The sequence below is a fragment of the Phalacrocorax carbo genome, chromosome 2 (assembly GCF_963921805.1).
Source record: "Phalacrocorax carbo chromosome 2, bPhaCar2.1, whole genome shotgun sequence".
Taxonomy (NCBI): Eukaryota; Metazoa; Chordata; class Aves; order Suliformes; family Phalacrocoracidae; genus Phalacrocorax; species Phalacrocorax carbo.
In genome coordinates, this window is record NC_087514.1 from 37,098,507 (window position 1) to 37,119,334 (window position 20,828).

The following is a 20,828-nucleotide window of genomic DNA, read 5'->3' on the forward strand; positions in this document are numbered from 1 at the left end:
TTATTTCACTGGCCTTCATGCTGAATTCGCTTTCAAAAAGCACCAGGTTCACGTCACCCAGAATGCTGCAGTTTTCAGAGCTTGCAGGAAAAAGGGATGCAGCAAAAAACAATTTGCTACTTGAAATCACTGTTTATTTTATTTATAAAATGGGTAATTACAATATCAATTTTAGTATAAGGCATTTTCTGAGGAGTTTATAACTAGCTGAAGTTAATGATCCTTAGCTTTGTCCTACACTATCAATTCTCCCAGCTGGTCATTAATCCCTAGGCAGTCCCCTGTGCATGAAGCCTTAGTTTGTAAATCATGATCAGATCATACACTCTGCAAGTGTTCATGACTGTCATTCACAGCCATATCCTTTTAACATATTGTGTATTTTTAATGTGTGGACTCAATTTGAGCTTGTTTATTTTTGAGAATCATATTTTTTTTATTGTGTGTATATAAATACATCAATTTTACATTTTCTATATTGTATTTTGAGGCTGAGGAGGGATAGACAACATTTTCTTAGCCCTAAGTCACAGCACTGGACTTTTTTTTTTCCTTTTGGCAGCAGACAGTTCTTTCAACAGCGCTTATAACCACAAAGCATAGAGGCCAAACATGCACTACACTGTGGATGCAGCATTGTTAAAATCTCAGTTATCGAAGCATCTCCTAAGATTACTTCATTTCTTGTGTTTCAACAGAATTTGACAGCTATTGCTGTTATGTAGAAGCAACTGTGGTTTTTCAGTCCTTTCCATGCTTTTGGAGGAAACTGAGCCAAATTACGCTAATTTCTACAGGGATTAATCCTCAAACCTGGATGTTAGTTTAGTTCTGAATACAGCTACTATTTTGTAGTGCCTGTAGAAGGAGGGCTTCGATTCTCCACGAGAACGTATGATTTGTTAGGCTAGAAAAACACAGATATCAAGAAATTCACAGCTAAACTGGCAAGAATAAAATATTGTAAAAATATCTAATAGATTTCAATTCCTAGTTCAGATCCTACATGCTGAAGTTAATACTGGATTGAAGGCAGAGATCCTTAAGTCCTCAGTATTTGAGACTGGACAAGAATATAGAATTTGGTAATCACAAAAAAATTTATATTTGTCAAAGTAGATCAAAATCACAGCCTTCAGATGGTTTGCTCCCCAAGAATTAAATTTTTAAAAGATTTAAAATTTCTCTGTGGAGTAGACAAGAAACAGCTTAGCTTGTAAACCTGTTTGCAAAGAGCAGGTTTTGTCCCCTCTAGAAGTTAGCTGTCCAGTCCAAGGTAGTCCTAGGAGCTTCTTTTATCATTGATGGAAAAACAGAATACTAGTCCTGGACTTTTCTCCTATTGTGTGTCTAAAATAAGGAAGGTAAGCTGGGCTCTGGTGATGTTCCCATTGACTAGTGGTAGCCTAGATGGCTAGTTTAAACTAGCTGCCTTACTTTTTCATGGCTAATGATAGTTAAGTTGCGTCTCACCCTAAATGGAAACATGTAACTGTAACACTGACTTTAAAGAAAGAGACTTCAGGGTCTGCAAGCACTGCCAGCCTCAAGCATTTGAAAATCAGGTCCCCGATATGATGAACTTAGTAAAGTGAATAGTCTATTCATTTTTTATTTTAAGCTTCATGTTTCTGAGGTCAGGGGAGGGATTTGAGGGGGTTGGAGTATGGACTATGGATGCATGGCCATTTCTTAAAGTTTGAAGACAGAGGTTGTATCCCACAAGAGAGGGAAGTGATAGGTACAGGGAAGTCCAGGAGTTGGGGCTGTTCAGAAAACCACAAAGCAGTGCAGGAATCGTGATAAAGTGGTAAGGGCTGAAGTGCTGGGGCTTCCTCAGCACTGAGGTGAGGGGAAGCCAGTCCTGTGGCTGTGATGGAAGGCTGCTGGATAATGACAGAAGGGCTTTTGTTGCTCCCATTGGTTGTAAATAGAGTTCTAAAACCTACTTAAAATGCAGTGAAACATGGAGCTGAATAAACAGGAGAAGTCCGATGTGGAGTAGGAGAGGAAATGGTGGGGAATATAAAATAATGTAAGCGTTTATCTAGCTGAAGGCCAGGCCTTTAAACAAATAACCACTTTACCCCAATTATAAAATCACCGAAAATATTTAGCATCAAAAACTCTTCAGCTTTGGAAGACGGTCTCCCACAGGAAGTGCTCATTGCCTAAATTTAGATCAAAGCTGGAACTATTTAGTACAAGACTAGAACACAGATTCTTGTGCTAAATTCTTCCATCCTCCTGTGTCCTTCTGCCCCCCCCCCCCTTCTTCCTCCCGTATGTAAAAATTAGCCGTGTGCTTGGGTTACCTATTTTGCAGGTTTATTTAAAACTTCTCCTCCCTGAGGAATGTTGTATTTTTAAGTAATTAGTCACTGGAGTGTGTGGTTCTCTGGAAATGGCAGTGGAGCAGTAGTGGGATGGCCGCTGCAAGGAGGATCAGGGTGTTGGGAGGCAGCAGAGCCATTACGTTTTCTCCTTTTACTTTTGGTGTGACTTTCTGAGCAGGAAATGCTTTGAAGTGCACCACTGTACTAAAAATAACAGTCTTCTAGGTAGTATGTTTAAACATATACTTGCTACAGAGCGGCAACTGACAGGAAGCCTTTCTCAAATGGCAGAGAATATTTCCAGTGCTGCTGTACCTTTTTCCCCTTCCTTGGTGGGATGATGTTTATCAAACTCTATTAGACTGATTGCTATTCCAGTTAAGACAGCTGTGGGGGAGAGGATGAAAGAGAGACCTGCTGGGGAGGCTCAGCGGAGCTTTTCCTACAGCACCAACAGTAGTAGGACTGTTCCTATCAAGCACCACCACTGCTTGTCTCATTCTCCACTACTAAAAAGGGAAGGCAGTGGAAACATGAGTCCTGATTTGCTACAGATTTGTTTTATAGGGCATCCCTCAGCAGTAAGCCTACGTTACCCTTCTGGCCCACCAGCTATTGTGGAGCTGCCATGGTGGGACTTTATCCCACACCCTCCTTCCCTGTGTCCCACTGCTTGTGCTATCTCTCAAATAAACCTGCATTGTGCCTCTGGCTGCAGGCAGCACACGCTGCTGGTCGGGAGCAGCCCGTGATGTGGTCAGCAGATGGTCAAATCTGACAAGGACAGGCTAACAGCTTGGGGGAAGGAGGGTGAAAGTGTAGGGGGACAACAGAGAAACATCATGCGCTGAACACGGTCAGGTATTGCCTTGCTAAAGAAACATTTTGTTTAGCCATATTGTTTTGCGCTGCAAAACCCATCTGTAAAATTCAGTGTGGGTGGTTATATTTGTATTACAGATGAAGAAACTAAGATGTAGAAATTTGAAGTGGCTTATTCTCTGAGAAAGCACTTGGCATAGTGCAGAGTAAAAGCCTTATCTCCGTAAGTGTACTCTCCTCTTTTTTAGCCAGCAGACAATATAGACAGCCTATTTGTCTGACAGGGACTTTGCAATGCCAGTCTCCACCAGTTATCTTCCATAAATCATCTTAAGCATGTACCTTTTCATCCTAAAACTCAGAAACTGTTCTCGTGTTCCTCACATACTGCGTCAGCTCTACTGTCCTGTTGCTTTATGTGGAAACCGTTATCTTCCCAATGCTAAAATATTTTCTTTACACATGCCCCTCAGCTTCCAAAAACCTATTTCTTGATGTCCAGAATCCATTAAATTCATTAAGGACATTGGTTTCTTCTTGAAATTCTATCAAAACCTTGGAATGGGGATTCCATTTTCTGAATGTCTTTCGACTAGAGTTCTGTTTCCAGGAGTTAGTAATGCATTAGCCTGATAATATAATGGGATTTCTAGCCAATTGTTTGTTTAATGCAGTTACCAGGGAGAAAAAGACTATATTGATTCCACTTCTGATTTACTTTTTTCTTCTTTTTATAATAAGGGATTTGGTTTTGTTTACATTTTATGGTCAAATTTTGCCCATGCTACAGATGTAGCTCATGAGCTAACTTGGGGTTTATATAAGGCAAGTATAATTTCAAGTTGTGTCCCCACTGAAAGATATCCTGTTGTAAGGAAAAAGACCCAGGTGCCTCTGTCATACGTGGTCGTAAAAGAAATGTATACCTGTATGAAGGTTGGAATACAAGGTCTCAGTGCAAGCCATGGGCATTGGCTGTGGTGGAAAAGTGATCTCCAGAGAGTTTAGGATCTTACCCAGTCCTTTGCAATCCATGGAAGCTAGACTATGACATAGAAACTTTTGTAAGCCAAACTTCATGCTGAGGTGTAACCGCTTTTCAATAATCAGTTAGCACTTTAATCTGCCTTTCTCTACGTGATGGTGATAAGTACTTAGAAAGTAGGTACTTCTTCACATGTAAAAATATTTCTAAGCACAATTTGTCTTATGTTTTCTGGCACTTAGTGTCCCAGTTCTGCAGAGATTGTTGCAATTGCATTGCTTGGAGATAGTGAAAATAGGTGCACAAGAACTTTCTTGTGATGCTTAGGACTTTTATCAGGCATATTTTTTTAATCCATGACAAATAATTGTTTTACAGGGGGGTTAGGGAGTGCCTTCTATTTACATAAAGTTCAATTTAGACCATTAACAAAATAAATATATAATATAAATCAAAGAAAATTCCCATTAAACTAACCAAGTAAATATTTTAATGCTAGTTTCTGCGCATATGGTGCCATTTGCGGCTGAGTCTGGAAAGACTTAGGCTAACATCATAACTTGGTGTTAATTCTAAATCTATTTTGGAGCTTTTGCAGCAGTTGAGAGCCCTCATCTCATCAAAAAATAAAGATAAAATATTAGATATTGATTATATTAAGCAAAAAAAAAGGAAGCTCATGTATTTGTGTTGCTATAATACATCAGTTGTATTAGACCTTTCTCTGCCACTTCCTGAGAGGAATTAAAAGCATCTGGGGGAGTGCAGTTTTCTGACACATTTGGATCAATATGTTCTTCTCTGGCTTTGTTTTGGGTTTGGTTATTTTTTTACATCTGATGTTTAAAAAAAGAATTGCAGTAGCCAGAATGTTTTAAAAAAAAAAAAAAAAAGGTGGGGGGGATAAAAAAAGACACAATGTCCCACACAAAACCAAACAAAAAGAAAACCCTGTGACATAGAAAACTTCCCTTCGCTGTTGTCTCAAATATGTTTAATAAGAGCCATGTGTCTTAATTCCCCCAAAGAGTACTGAATCATCCTATAATTTATGATACTCTACATCAGTGTCCTCTACTGGCTTTTGCAGTCTTGTACCAAGTCTCTCAGTGCTCAAAATGCACCTCCTATAAACATCGCTCACAACTGCCTGTCAGAGCACCTTTTTGAATCTGCTTATCACCTGTCCACACAATGATTTAGGCTTCCTGTAATCACATTTGATTCCTCCTGGCTCTAGCTTTTCTGTTGGTGTGCTGTGTCCACCCAACTGCTTTTAAGCGCCTGGAAGGCAGCGAGTCAGCAGGGGGATGTGTCAAGAGCAGATAATGTTGGACCAACCTCTTTTCCTTCTGCAAGAGGGTGGTGGGCTTTTTGGCCTAAGAGAAGAAGCGTATGCCATGTGTCTTGGTCTGAGTAAAGCTTTTTGGCACTCTTATGAATGGCATTCTAGTAAACAGATTAGAGGTGCATGGTCAGTACAAAACTGCTGTGAGAAGGTAGGAAGCTGTTTGGAAATCCTTACACACAAAGTTGTTATTTAAAGATTCACTATGAAAATGGAGGTGCTGCAGGAGGTCGTGCAGCACCTAGAGCTGCTCAGTGTTTTAGTTAACCCAAATGACCCACTGAGAGAATAGCGCATATGCTTGGTGAAGCTGCATGTGACACTTGAATGTCTGCAAATACACTGGAGGACAGATTCAAATTCAGCTGCCACCAGGAGATACGGAGGAAAAAATCTTAGGAGAACGTTCAGAATGGACAAATGCTGTTTATTATAATTAGTCAGGAATAATGTCACAGATTTCATTAAAAAAAAAAAGGAAAGGACAACTGGCCAGGTGGCACTTTTTCAGAGCTGTGTCTAGGGATCATAGTGAGCGCAAGATGAGTGAGAGTAATGTCAAGTAATTAAAAAAATCACAGGCTTTTCTGGAATATGCCATCAGAGCGTACTGTGTGTAGAGTAAATTTGCTGCTTTACTCAGTGGTTGTAAGGCTTCATCTTAAGTGCAATTCTGGACGGGGCACTTCAGCAAAAGTGTGAATCAGCTGAAGGCAGTCCACAGGAGCAGCAAGAGTAATGAGAGATCTAGAAAACAGGTTCTCTGCTGAAAGAAATTAAACAAGTTGAGATTGCTTATTAACTTCAGCTTAAAACCCGAAAAGGCACACGTTTTCAAATACAGAAAAGGTTAGAAAAAGAAAGGGGAATGCAATTTGTTCTCTAGATAGAAATTATGACAGGAAGGAAGGGTCTAAATTTCAGTGGGGGAGATCTTGCTTTGGCACCGACACCGAGGAAAAAAACTCAAGTAATAAGAACGGCAGAGTGCTGAACCAATTCCCTAGGGAAGCTGTGGATTTTTCTGTCACTGGATGTCTTTAACAAGAGGTTATAGGAACTTCTGCAGGGAATGGCATACACTGATTTTTGCCTTGAGGCTTTAAATTTCTTCCAGTCCTCTGATTCTGTGAATTCCTCCCATTTTGCCAGTAACACCAGCCTCCAGGTCACCCACATGCTGCCTTTTAACCGAGTAAACTCTTTCCTCTTTTGCGCCATATATTCCAACGTGTAAGACTAGGAGGTGATGTGGAAGGAGTAAAGAGTAATACCATGTTTATCTGCAGCCAATCATCCAAAAAGGGTTTGTAGAGATGTAACCTCGAGGCATCTTAGCTGCCTTTGAATAGAGTAGCAGGGCTTCCCAGGAGAAGATTAGCTGTGGCAGCAGGAGTTTAGTATGGACTAACATGCAGTGCTTCCGAGCCAGGCTGAGAGAGCCTCCGTGGGTAGTTTAAAGCCATCTCAGGTATTTCTGCATTGTCCTGTGGTCTGCAGCATAAGCTTGCTCCTAATAAGTAACAAGTTCACAATGTGAGAGTAGGACAAAAAAGAACAGGAAGAATTGTATTTCAGTTGTGTGCATGTTTGCGGTGTTATTTCTCGGTTCCCCATCCTTCACGGCTGGCTGCTCACTCTGCCTCTCTTCCATCATTACGTATTTCCTAATTAGGCACGGGTTTTGAGCAGGTTTTTGTTATAAATACTGTTATGAAATGTTTCCTGTGCAACTTGGTGGTAATTGAGACTGGACTGCCTGTTGGTAATTATTACCCGAAAGAGTTTTGCCCTATTTAAAGGTTTAGGGGTGGAGAATATACTTGTAATAATTTCCAAATTTCAGTCAGAAAAAGATTTTCATTCTGAGAGTTTGTAGACAAACCAGAAAAAAAATACTTGTGAAAATCAACCTTTTTAAGAAAAACATGCAGGTCTCTTTTAAGTTAGTATAAGATGAACTTAATTTTTTTCCCATCTTTATTGCATGGTAAGTTCCTACCGAACTGAATGTAACTCAATTTCTCTTTTTTTTTCTTACTATAGAGAAGTTATTTTCACTGAATTGGGAAGTTATAAGCAAAACAAATTCCTAATTCTAGTAACTAGTTGACAGGTTTTAATTTATAGAACTCCATTGAAATGTGTGTTTGTTGCCAGTTAATTTACATAGAGTTATTCAGTGTTAAGATTTTGAATGTAACAAAGAAAATGCATATGGGGAATTGTTTTAGCCATGAAGCAACTTTTCCATTGTATGCTTTCAATCAAGTCATAAGGAGACTAGAAATATGACTGTACTGAAAGGAATATTTGTTATACCTACCTAAACCCCCGTCTTCATCACTGTTGGATCTCTTCCCTTGCCAAATTATCCCTGCTGTCTGCACCGGTCACAGAGTGCACAGGGAGAATCTCCCCTTTGCCCGAGGTACAGATCCTGTGTGGCTGTTCGTATGTCCTGATGCTGGGATTTTGAAGGGATGCCAGTGCCACACCGGGCTCCCCAGATGCAAGGCAGCCAAGCCCTGGGAAGCCTGCACAGTCCCTTTTCGACAGCTTTGTGAGCTTCCTCCCCATCAGGCTTCTTGCAGGAAGCATCCAAAGCCGGTACGGGCGTAACAGTTGAGGGCTGCCTGGCTCAGCGCGAGCAGGACGCCGACAGCAGGCGAGCAGCGATGTGTACTGTGGGTTTGTGTTTTTTTTTATTGCAGCCAGGCAGTGAATTGGATAACTTGGAGGAGATTCTGGATGACCTGCAGAACAGCCAGTTACCGCAGCTTTTCCCAGATAGCCGCCCGGGTGTGCCAGCGGGCTCCGTCGACAAGCAAGCCATCATCAATGACCTCATGCAGCTCACCAGTGACAGCAGCCCTAGCACGGCTGTGGCCACCCAGAAACCAGCAATGAGGATTTCGCAGAGCAGTGAGTCTCCTTTCCGCGCGCGTGTAGGCAGAGCTTGCGAACGGACCCCCAAAGCGGCGGCCGTGGTGCCCCTGGGTCGGCCGGCGAGGAATCCAGCTCCTCGTCCGGCTCTGGTCTTGTGTGATGACATAGCGCCATCTGCGGTCGTCCCATTTCGAAAGTCGTGTGGAGATTGTCTCATTCACTCAGCACCCTGGAAATCCGTGCCCTCTGAGGAGTTTTAAGGGGTACCTCCAAAATAAATGAAACGTCCCCTGCTGTGGCTATAGGTGATGCTGCTGTGCAGGGGCTTTGGCATGGAGAGCATGTGCGTTTTGTTCTGATGCAGATCGCTCCTATCCAGTAGCTCTTTCTGTAAAAGGGACAAGAGAGGCTTTTCTAAGCGTGAAGGAGAGTCATCTTCTAAAACCACAAGATTAATAGAAGGACCTATGATTAACAGCAATGCCCAAGTTTAATTTGAAATTGTGGCTTTTAATTGAGTCACTTCCAGCTGACAGTTTTCCTTAACTTTATTAATTAACTTACAAATCAGCATTGAAATGTTGGTCTACCGGCACAGAATAATGGGAAGTGAGCAAGATGGGAGTCTTATCAGCTACAAATATTGAAGAAAATATCATTAAAAGCCACTGCTGCTTTTTTTCCTTTCTGTTGGCTACGATGGCAGCATCTATTTACTTCCTTAAATGTATGCTGGGTTTTTTTATAAAACATAGGGCTTAGATAATATTTTTAGCCGTTCTGATGATATTAAAATAACACTGTGCCACTTCCAAATGAACTCAAATTATTACTTAGACGTGTTTAAATTATTATTCCTATTAATAAATATTAATGTTTAAATTCATATTAAAACCACTACAGATCCTTAAATTAGCATTTGTTATCAATGTTGCTCAGAGAAAAATGCTTGGATTTAATGTACTCGTTTTTGTAAGTATGGGGGTACTAGGGGGAGCAGCACATAAGTCTGAAGGAAAGGATGTATGGGGTTTTAAATTTTTTTTTCTGAAGAAAATTCTTCTGAACAGCTTTCATTTTACAGGTTTTACATGAAAATACTTAAAATATTTTTATCTGTTTCAAAAAAAAATAAAAGACATGAAAGCTGCTAGATACGCCAAATTGCTAGAGTTTGTTGCGTGTGGGATAGGGAGCCTCCTTCAGTCCCATCCTGACCAAGAGCAGAATATGCGATCTGAGCACTACCACAGCTCATCAGCTCTGTTGTTACTTTGTGCTGCATTTCCAGCTTTCCTTTTTGTAGGATCAGTGAGTGCTGGCAAAGCTACCCATATAACTACTTAGTCATTTATGTGATTTTTCAGACTTCTGGGGCAAACTGTTCTGAAACTGTCACTGAAGTTCAGTTTCTATTCAATCCTTAGACTTTATGATGCCCCTAAGCTTGAGGAGTTCATTTTTGTCTCATAAGTAAGTTTTGTTTGCTTGTTTGAACAGACAGTCAAGACAAAATTTTGATCTCACAGTTACGAATTAGGTGTATGTGGTGTGATGCATTTCCTATACATCCATATAAGCAAATTCACCTGGCAGAGAACATGTATTAAAAAAATAAAGGCAATGCATTCATGTAGTCTGGTTTTATAAAATAAGAAGAAAAGTCAGAGACCTTTATAATAAGATGTCTCTGTACTTTTTAATAAGCTTAATAAACCTCGTCTAAGTTCTCAAATTCAAAAGTGTCACGACTTTGATCTAAAATAGAAAAGTTCTTTAACTTGTTTGTAACGTGGAGAATATAAAAATGCAGCAGTCGGTTTAAGGGTGCTGTTATGTCAGAGTCTCTCCTAGGCGAAGCTATCAGGAAATATTGCAAATAATAATTTCACAAAAATGGTATGTATGTATTTTATTGGTATGATTGGAAATGGAATCAGAGGCACAAGGTCAGTGTTTGATTCATGTTTGAGAACTAGTTGTGCACATAGGGGATGCTTTCATGCATCGGAACATTGCCCGAACACCAGCTGAGCCAGATGCTTGCCGGTCAAGGTCTGAAGCTCACTTTTCTGAAACAGCCTGCAGTTTTCTTTGCAGAAGCTGATTTTAAGAGCACAAAACACCTGAACAGAAGAGAATAGTTATATAAAGGTGACAGTAACCATCAAGCATGGTTTTGTTTAGCAGAATATTATGGTGACATAGCTCTAATTCTGGACTGCTTATTTGTTGTTGCTGAATACGGAAGTATTTATTTTTATTAATGACAAAAAATGTAAGAAGAAAAATTTGAGGGAGATGTAGAAATGGGACTACAGGATCCGATATAGACTCAATCTGTCCTTAATTTTAGTAACTTCTTCAGAGGCACAGCTTATGCTGGAGGACTTTCAAAACTGAGATAATTCCTAACAATCTGCCTCAGGATGACATCTGCATGCGATTACAGTCCTACTCTAAGTAGGTCTTAGTATCTTAGGTATAAGGAGGTATAAGATTAATTCGCAGTAGTATGCACCTCACATAGTACTATATTTTGGTGTAGTGGCTCTTCTGTCAGTTAAATTGCATCATTTCAAGTTTTAAAAATGTATGTCATATCTGTTTTAGTGTCAGAAATTTCCATTTTGAAATTTACATGAAAGTGCCAAGAAGGGATGTTTCTCAGACAGATATGGAGTGGGTAAATTATGCAGCATTAAATAGCTCAGCCCAAGAGCTTAAAGTATGTTTGGGTTCTTTTCTTTTTTTTTTTTTTTCTTTTTTTTTTTTCTTTTTTTAAAGAACTAAAGTTTCCATTCTTGTAACTTTGCCTTTTTCTTTGCTCCTCCTGTCTAGCTTTTAATAACCCACGAGCAGGGCAACTGGGCAGGTTGTTACCAAACCAGAATTTACCACTTGACATCACACTGCAGAACCCAACAGGTGCAGGAACTTTCCCACCCATAAGAACGAGTAGCCCCTATTCAGTGATACCTCAGCCAGGACTGATGGGCAGGAATGAAGGGATGATAGGAAGTCAAGGAACTTTAGGCAACAGTAGCACAGGTAAGATGACTTTCCATGTTTCTTAAATATACTTGAGCAACATGACTATAGCATGTGTAACCTCTTGTTGGGATTATTACAAATACAGGTTATTATACATACTTTCCAAAAAGTCATGGGCTCTTATATATTGGCATATTTATTTTGAACTTCTGTTTCTGCATATTTTTAGTCCTGTGCTTTAAACACTGCTTTTCACTTACCTGAAAACTTCTAGATGAACACATTGTATTGGCAGTTAGAGTCTGTTCACATCAACATTCCAGGTTCAGCTGAGGCTTAGATTGGTAAAGATCCGACCTTTCTGCCTCAAAAAAGCAAATAAATGAATCACTTCTCTGTAGAGGTAGTTCTTTCAAAACAAAACTGTGGGCAATACTGTTGCCCTTATGACGTGTGTCTCTACAGACCTTGGTTTTGCCCTCGGTTATCCTTTATTTATTAGCCTTAGTTCTCATTTTAAGTGAAAGAAATGCTAATATTTTCATAATTTTCTGAAACATAAACTATTTGGGGACCGTCAGATATTGCAGTGGTATTACCTCTTGTCATGGATTGTGCCTGGTATGGGGTGCATTTATTTCCTGTTGCCCTAATATTGTACAAAGATACCATAGGGGGTTTCACAAGAAAAGTTTAGCTGATTGACTTATTTCAACTAGTACATAGTCTGAGACTGTCCAAGTGTGGAACAACCGCTAAGAACTCTTGAGTAACTAAATGGGTTTTCAGCTGGCTGTATTCACTGTCAAAATTTTATATGTAGTCTGCATCAGTATTGCAAAAGACATGCTGCCAGACACTGAAATATCTTATTTAAGCAGTTTAGAGGTCAACTTGTAGTCTTTCAAGTGTCCTATTTCTTTCATGTTCTGTATACATATTAGAGGATGTTATTCATCTTATGTATACAAGTTAGAGAGTATTATCTGTGTCCCTGCCATTTGCTCTAGCATACCACATATTTCAGCTGATAGACTATGTACACAAATAGAACAAACCTGAGGATGTAACACTGAAGCAGATTTTGTACAGCAGCTGAAACAATGACCCTCTTCACAGGGTTTTTCTCCTTGGTTATACATAACCAAATAATTGAACTGACAAGTAATAATTATTTGTGTGGCTTTTAGTATTCATTTAAGTATGTTGCAAAAGGCAGCTGGAGAGACCAGTAGTCCAATCTGAAATCATTGTTTTATCTGCTCTCTTGACTGTATAAAATCAAAACATATAAATACTGTGAATGCACCTCCTTGGGATTGGGGGGTTTTTGTGTTGGGGTTTGGTTGGGCTTTTTTTGGCTACTGTCAGAGTATAGTACTCTATATATTCCAAGTGTAAATAAACTGTATCAGTTGTTTACAGTAGATGTAGGAGGACTTCCCCTAAAATAACGGTAATGAACTTTAGCATCTATCGGAAAGTTCCTGTGAGTAATTTCCCTGCACTGTATATTGGTGTGAAATTATCTGGGTAAGCCTTGAAGCTAGGAAGGCTCTAGGTTCTGAATGAAAGGGCTTGCCAGAAGATGTTTGCAGAATGCGAATTTTAATTTAATCCTTCTAATTTGTGTGTGTAGCGATAACATGTTGTTACTCAAGTCTTCATTCTCACTTAGCACTTGGAAAGTAAAGCACTGACACACACATCAGCAAACGTGATTCATTTCCTGAGGAAGGAAGCTAGGGCTATCCACACACCCTCGGCACCTGTTGCAGACTACATGTGGGAACACTTACTCTGAACAGCGTTTCGGAAATGATAAAAGGATCTTCCTCATGTAAAATGTATAATAATCTGTGGTCCCTTGACTAAGTAGCATAAGGCATTATTCTGTAGCTTTGCACATCTGGACGGGCAGTTGTGGTACAATGTACTTGTGAGTGAAACTACTGCATTTTCGTTGCTAAAAATGTAGCTCATCAGGCAGTTGTCATGCTAAAGCTGTTTTAAATCATGTGTCGGCACCTAAGTCTGTTTGGCTTTTGTGCAGGAATGATCGGTGGCAATGCCCCTCGTCCTGCCATGACATCTGGAGACTGGGGAAGCCAGGCTCCTGCTGTGAGGGTGACCTGCACGCCCACAGCTAGTGCTATGAACAGGCCGGTGCAAGCAGGCATGATCCGCAACCCCACGGCCAGCATCCCCTTGAGACCCAGCAACCAGCCTGGCCCAAGGCAGATGCTTCCATCTCAGGTCATGAATATGGGTAAGTCAGGGTGCGTGTGGACTTGTGCTTTTTGGCATATGCTGGATTGTCAAAGATGAAGCGGAGGCGGGGGGACGGGGGGGACGGACACCAAAACACAACAAACCATCAATTATAGATTTGATGAGAACCATGTTCCACAGTGAAAGTTGCCTGTGGAAGTGGGAAGGCAGGCATATAAAATGCTAACTTTTAACATGTATATTGATATGAACAATTTCTGCTACTCTGTAGCTCCACAGTGGTGTGGCCAAAGAAAGAGGATATGAAGTTGCTCATGTTTATTAAAGACTGTGGGGTTTTTTAAGAGGAAATGCTGGGAACATTATCATTGTTCTTGAGCACTTTTAAAGCAAGTACGTTATTATATTGACTCTATATGCTATCTTTTTTTGCATCTGCAATGTCATATTTGCTGTTTTGTGGTTTTAAACCACCTTCGAGTTCCCATGTTATTTTCTCAAATTTTAAAAGCAATTTTAATGAAAAAATCACATTTTTAAGTTTAATAGTACTGAAGGTTTAATGTTTTTGTTTGCTTTTACTGTAACATAGATATGCAATGGAAAGAATTAACATGGAAGTAGATTCTTTTCACAAAAGTTATGTGGTTATTTTCCCTCGATTAGGGCCATCTGAATTGGAGATGAACATAGGAGGACCTCAGTACAGTCAACAGCAGGCGCCTCCGAATCAGACTGCACCATGGCCAGAGAGCATCTTGCCTATAGAGCAGGCAACTTTTGGTAGTCAGAACAGGTGAGTCTTACTGTCGCATCAAAACATGGAGAGATTTTACAGGCTTGTATTTTATATGCCTCATGGAAACAAAGCTCTATGTAAAATACTCGCCAAACGTATATCAATTTAATGCTTGTAGTATTTTATACCCGTGCAATGTATACATGTTCCAGTACCACTTAAAAATGCTCTCCTTGCCGTTAAATGCGTTGGAAGAGTTGAAAGTTCTGTATCACAGTGCATACTGCCAGTGCCGTGGGTAGCTGCACCGTTTTCACCTCTCAAGCATTAATATGGGCATGATTCTGTCTGGTTTTGCTGGTTTTATTGTTAACAATTATACTTAACATTACATGTGGAAAAATGCCAGAGCCATTTCCTGCAACAGGGTAGCATTTTAAGTAGTGCAGGGCATCGTTAATTTCTGTTTTGTTTGGGGTTTTTTAATTGACCTAAATTCTCTAAAAGGTGAGGAAGGAAAGATGAAGTGAAACGGAGCCTGCCTCTTCCCTGAAGTTAGCTCCTTCTCAGATATCCAGACCCACAGTTTGATCACAAGTTACTAACTCATAAGTCATATATTAACTTTGTTCATTATTAAAGCTTTTAAATAAGGCCGTAACTATGAAAAGCAATTTATACTTCTTTAAAAAAAGGCATGTCTTCTCCAAAAAGTGTGCCGCTTGAATTAGGGGAACTATGTATGTGGACTGTATAAGTGATATGAGATGTACAGATAAAGGAGAAATGTTGAAATATTTTTAATCGTATGAGTTTGGACATTTTTCAGTAGTAAACGGGAGGAGTGCTGAAAAGAAAATGAAGAGGAAGCAGTTGGAAAAAAAAGTGTGTTTGAAGAAAGATTAACCTTCTGACTATATTCTCTTAATTTTCATTATGAAAGAATGTCCGAAAATATTATCTGTAAATTTAAGGCTTTTTCTTTGTTACTTTTCTAACTTTATCCTGCTTTTCAAGATGTTTCCTGGTGCTAATTCTCCCCCAGTTAGGGTGTCCGTATGCCAAAAGTACTGTTTGCATAACTTAATTATTCACTTAAAAAAAGACACTGTAAAATAAAATACAAGGCCATGTTTGGTCAGCAAGCCAGGTAGATAATTCTTCTGCTTTGTTACCTTTGCATTCTTCATAATTTCCTTGTAGCTGAAGAAGGTGAAAAAAATTCCCATTGTGTTACATCTGAAAGTAATCATATTTTGATCATTTACCCCCAGAGATGATGAATTGTTTGGTGCTGCCATTTCTTATTTTATTAATCCTGGGATTTTTATTTTTATAATCTGATTATGATTATATTAAATTTGATAAAAGTTAAATTGTAAGTAAAAATAATTCTTTTAGAGAAAAATTAAACATTGCCATTACCATTGTGGTATATAAAAGAAATGGGGGGGAAATCATTGTTTAACATACAGAATTTGACAAATGTTTTAGACTTTTTCGTAATGTGTATATTCATGCCCATTTACAATTTGAGGGAACTTTTTTTGTTAGCCCCATCGATTATTTTTCCATATCATAGATCCTTTCCTATAAGTCACTTCAAAGTTTACAAGCAGTTTGGTTCAAATGATTGCTTTTCTGCTCTTCCCTTTTACTGATTTATAATTCCATCTGTAAGAGATATAGAAACTTCCCTATATATGACATTGATTAATACTTCGCGATGTTTTAAAGGTATGTTACATGTATCCTTATTTTCATTTTTTACAGTCCAGGATCTAATTAAAAAGAATATGTTTTTGTTAATTTTCCTGCTTGCCATCCTTGGGTTTTTAGGTGTCTAGCCTGGCGATGCAGCTCTTTCCTTCTGCTTAGCTTTGACATAGAGATTAGACTTCCATGGCAACCATATATCTCATTATGGAAACTAAATACACAAACATGTTTCTTTGTTTTTCCAAACAGACATGTAAAAAGGGTTCACATACAGTGCTGTTTCCTCCCTCCATGTGTGACAGCTTTTGTCGTCTCTGAGTAATTATCTCAGATGAGATTCTGCCATGATGTGCATATAGTAGCTGCCCTTGCTTGCAGAATGCTTTGCTCTTTGTATTTTCTATTGTGGTCTTGTAGTATTGTGCATGCAATTGGGCTTGTGTGTGAACTGCAAAACAAAAAGATGTCATTTGTCTGCAGATAAGGTGCTAGTTCAGATTTAGTTTGTTTCTCAGTAAGTTTTGTCCTTTGGGCTTGGAATAAACCTTTATTCTGCCTTTGTAACGGTGAGTGTGCTTTGCATACAAATTCAGGAGTGAGGTAAGCAGGATTTATAGAGCCAGCACACTCTTCCTGACAGCATCCAAATTCTTGCTGACATCCTTCTGAGGCACATAACCAAGTGCATAAACTGGTACCCAAGTGTGCAGTTCTGTAAGATGGGTTGAGCTGGTGCAGTGTTTTGTTGCAAACAAGAAGGGGAGTGTCCTTTACTCCCTGCTCCCTCATGCTTCTGGACAGCTCTTCCAGGTGTTTGGTTTGTGTGAGCTGAGACAATCCTAGGACCCCTCTGTGACCTCTTCAGCTTGCTTTAGTCTGATAGAAAAAACAGTCAAGAAGAGTGTCTATGGAAATGAGTTATCTGCTTGTGAAAGCATACTTAATCTAACTTCTAAAATTCAAAGTTAAAATTAGTTTTAAAAAAAATGATTTAACCTTCTGAGTTCAGTGACTATTTTCTATACTGCCTTCTCTGTTCCTCTGTTGACCCTGTATATGAAATCAGAACTCAGGAGTACCTTTGTGCTTGCTTACTTGTCGGATACACTGTGCTTGTAGGGTCTTGACAGGCATTAATCATGCTATTTAGTTATTTCTTTGGGTAGCATAACTTTCATCCAGAACAGTTTTCTAAACAAAATTGGCAGCAATTAAAATAATTTCTGCCTCCACTTGGTAGTTCAATTTGAGTACTAATCCTCTGATATTATTTCTTGTTTTTCAGCAGCTGTTTACCAATTCTGTGTTCATGTTTTCACAGGCAACCATTTGGCAGCTCACCAGATGATCTCTTGTGTAATCATCCTTCATCAGAGTCACCAAGTGACGAGGGTGCTCTCCTGGATCAGCTTTACATGGCATTAAGGAATTTTGATGGTTTAGAAGAAATCGACAGGGCTCTAGGAATACCAGAACTAGTTAGCCAGGTACACTGGACATTGCATTGCATGTTTTAGGTATCACATTTAAAGTATATGTTCAAATGTGTGTTGAAGAAGGGAATTATAAAACACTTCTTGCAACCTAGGATGGAGTTACATATTTTGGTGGGAGTCCATCTAATGGCTCCGTGTCACCTCAAAAGCTTCCTTCGGCCCCAGGTTTAGTCTTCCTTCCTCTTCCCTGCCACCCTCACCTAGCTCTCTTTCTTCTGACCTGTGCTGAGCCACTTCGCTTTAGGCAGCTAACCTGACCCAAACCGAAAAATTAACAGGCAAGAAAAAGAATATGAAGACCAGGAGCAGAGGAGCAAGATCAAGATGTTTATGTGATGGGGCAACAAGCACTTGGATGAGCAAACCTGTTGCACCTGTAGTTTTTCACTTAGTTGATTAATGTACGTTAAAGGATGAGTTTTACCTGAAGTAGCTGATTTCATTCCAGGCACTTAAAACTGTAATTATTTTTTTTTTTAAATTACGAACATGCTTCCTAAACCTTGCAGCATTAATTTGTTATATTCTTTTTCATCCTTTTTTTTCTCCACAGTTAGTTATTAGCTTCCCCTTGGTTCTTGTTCTTGTCAGTCTTTTATAATGCAAAAAAAAAAAAAAAGGGGGGGGGGCGGAAGTTAGTGCTTGATGTCTCTGGCATCAAAATTGTATTTCCAAAACCAGCTCTGTGTGTCTCAATAGTGACTTAATATTCTCAGACAAGCCTAGAATAGACTCATCAGCATCCTGAGCATAACTTCTGAACTAGCTCTGTATTTTACATATGAAATAATATGAAATAGGACCAATTAAATCCTGCTTTGGACATGAGAAAACTATCTCCAAGCCTATTTGGTACAACACAGAACTCTGTGAGGTGTTAAGCTGGAGATATAATTTATTGGTGAACTTCAATTTTGCAGTGTGAAACTTTCATGCAATAGGACATACCTTTTGGAATACCACCAAAAAATATGAATAATGTTTTATTTCAAACTAAGTAGTAAATATCTTCCTATTTAATTAATATCCCAGTGGAAACGGGTAAAGAATTTTGCAGATAAGAGAACTGTTGCATTTTAGAATGTATTTTTTAAATATCCATCAAACATTTTATAGGAGCTTAAAGTCTTTCTTTCATGAGGGTGCTGAAATTTAAATTAACTTGATTTCCCAGGTCAGTGTGGAATAAGCTATAAAATTATTCTAGCTAGAGCAAGTATTAGGGGAGTATCTAGAATGGAGTTTAGAATTATGTTAGCTTTTTTATGCTAATGGATAATCAGTTCGTGTGAAAGTATCCTGAAAGAATTAGATACTCTGTTCACATTAGCTTCTGTAATAGTTTCAGGCATCTTTATTTGAAGTCATTATTTTGTTTAAAGATGCTGATAAAAATCTACTTTCTTATCCTTATTCATTTGCAACATCTTTGAATTTATCTCAAATTCAATAGCAAAAATATGCTGGCATCACTTTAGATAAAGATTTTCATATAGCAGTTGTCGTTTAAGGTGTTTATTTGTTAGCAGAATGATACAATGGCTATGTTAAGAACATGACAAAGATTTTGGGTCTTGGTTTAAAAAAAAGAAAAAGAGAAGAGGAATTCGTTTCCATGAATATGTTTTGACACTCAAAAATACAATTCTATTTATTTTTAGGTTTTATATTTAGTTAAAGAAAATTTATGTAATTTTCTGTTTAAAAACATTCGCAGCCTGGAAGGTTGGTTTTGCAGGGTGGCTGCATTAGTCTCATATAATCCTGTGAAAAACGTGTCCCACCAACTGTTTCTGTTGTTCACGTATTTCTGCAGAGCCAAGCTGTCGACCCAGAGACCTTCCCCAGCCAGGAGTCGAGCATCCTGATGGAGCAGAAGGCTCCAGTGTTCTCCCAGCAGTATGCGGCACAGGCTCAGATGGCGCAGGGCAGCTACGCGCCCATGCAGGACCCAAGCTTCCACCCCATGGGGCAGCGCCCAGGGTACGCAGCCCTTCGGATGCAGCCCCGGCCCGGCCTCCGGCCCACTGGCATCGTGCAGAGCCAGCCAAACCAGCTGCGGCTCCAGCTTCAGCACAGGCTGCAGGCACAGCAGGTACATCCCCTTCCCTGCCCGCTTTCACACTAGTGCAGGCACCTCTTCTAGGCGGCGCCTACTGACTGTCAGCTTGCTCCAAATAGACCAGGTCTTAAGCATGTACCCTGTTTTCTTATAGCCTAATTCCACTTCTATACTAAAAACACTAGCTGTAATGAGTTTGCCAAAACAGTACTTTGTGCGTTCTACTTTTTGATCTTATTTTGCATCTTTCCATTATTCTTTCTATAACACTGTGCAAGAATGTGCCTAGTATTTAAGCCTAGGTCTCACTAATCCTTTGAGCAAGGCTGCAGTGGTGCTTTTTGTTTTGTAAGTATTTTTCTGTTTGTTATAGCTTGACTCTTCCAGCAATCTAAGTGCTTTTATTGCTGCCTGTTACCTACATCCTTTTTTTTTCCTTGGCTTTGGTCTACTTTTGAGGATCATTTTAGGTTGTTGGTTCTTGTTCATTTTTAAATATATAGGTTTGTAGTACCATAAATAAGATATTAATGCTTTTCTAGTGGAGGAGGAAAGATCATTTCAGCCTTCAAACAACAGGGCAGGGTCTGATTCAGAGTAAACCACAACAGTCCAGTCTCAAAACTCAAGAAGGACAGGAACTGTAAAGGCTGGATGTTTGGTAAACAGCTTAATGCCTGTGTCGTTATTTGTATGGTGTAGCATCTCTTTAAGAAACAGGATTCTGTGAATGATGCTAGGACTTGAGCAGAAAAAGTAGTCCCTGCTTGAATATGTAAAACTAGGTCCTCAAACCAGCTGATCAGGAAGTAGATGTATATACATCTGTATGTAGAATTTACCTTTTCTTGTTTTCCTTCTAAAAACTTTGGGTTTTGGTGTTGGGTTTGGTTTTTTTTTCCTTTAGAATCGGCAGCCACTGATAAATCAGATTAGCAGTGTCTCCAATATGAATCTGTCTTTGAGACCTGGAGTGCCAACACAGGTGAGAGGAACAGTACTTTTTTAAAAAAAAAAGTTGTTTTCTTCTTTCTTCCCCCAGCTAAATACAGTGGTAATGCTATGTGGTAAATACATACAGTAAATTCTAAAGCTTGACTACAAATAATGCAGTGTGTAGGGGTAAGACGTATTTCACTGGTTTATTTCTGACAGTCTTTCCCATATTTACATGGGATGGATTGTTGTTTACTAGAGATACAATAT

General features: G+C 39.3%; 1 protein-coding gene across 7 annotated transcripts in view; it reads left to right on the forward strand.

Annotated features, from left to right (window-relative positions):
• The window catches only part of NCOA2 (nuclear receptor coactivator 2), a 196,579-nt gene that overhangs the window by 156,642 nt on the left and 19,109 nt on the right, over window positions 1-20,828 (forward strand). For all 7 annotated transcript variants that reach the window (XM_064442571.1, XM_064442567.1, XM_064442570.1 and 4 more), the window contains 7 exons: window positions 8,206-8,416; window positions 11,222-11,431; window positions 13,428-13,643; window positions 14,273-14,402; window positions 17,386-17,551; window positions 19,377-19,655; window positions 20,530-20,607. In XM_064442571.1, the coding sequence (XP_064298641.1) occupies window positions 8,206-8,416; window positions 11,222-11,431; window positions 13,428-13,643; window positions 14,273-14,402; window positions 17,386-17,551; window positions 19,377-19,655; window positions 20,530-20,607 (1,290 nt within the window). The remainder of the gene's footprint in view (window positions 1-8,205; window positions 8,417-11,221; window positions 11,432-13,427; window positions 13,644-14,272; window positions 14,403-17,385; window positions 17,552-19,376; window positions 19,656-20,529; window positions 20,608-20,828) is intronic.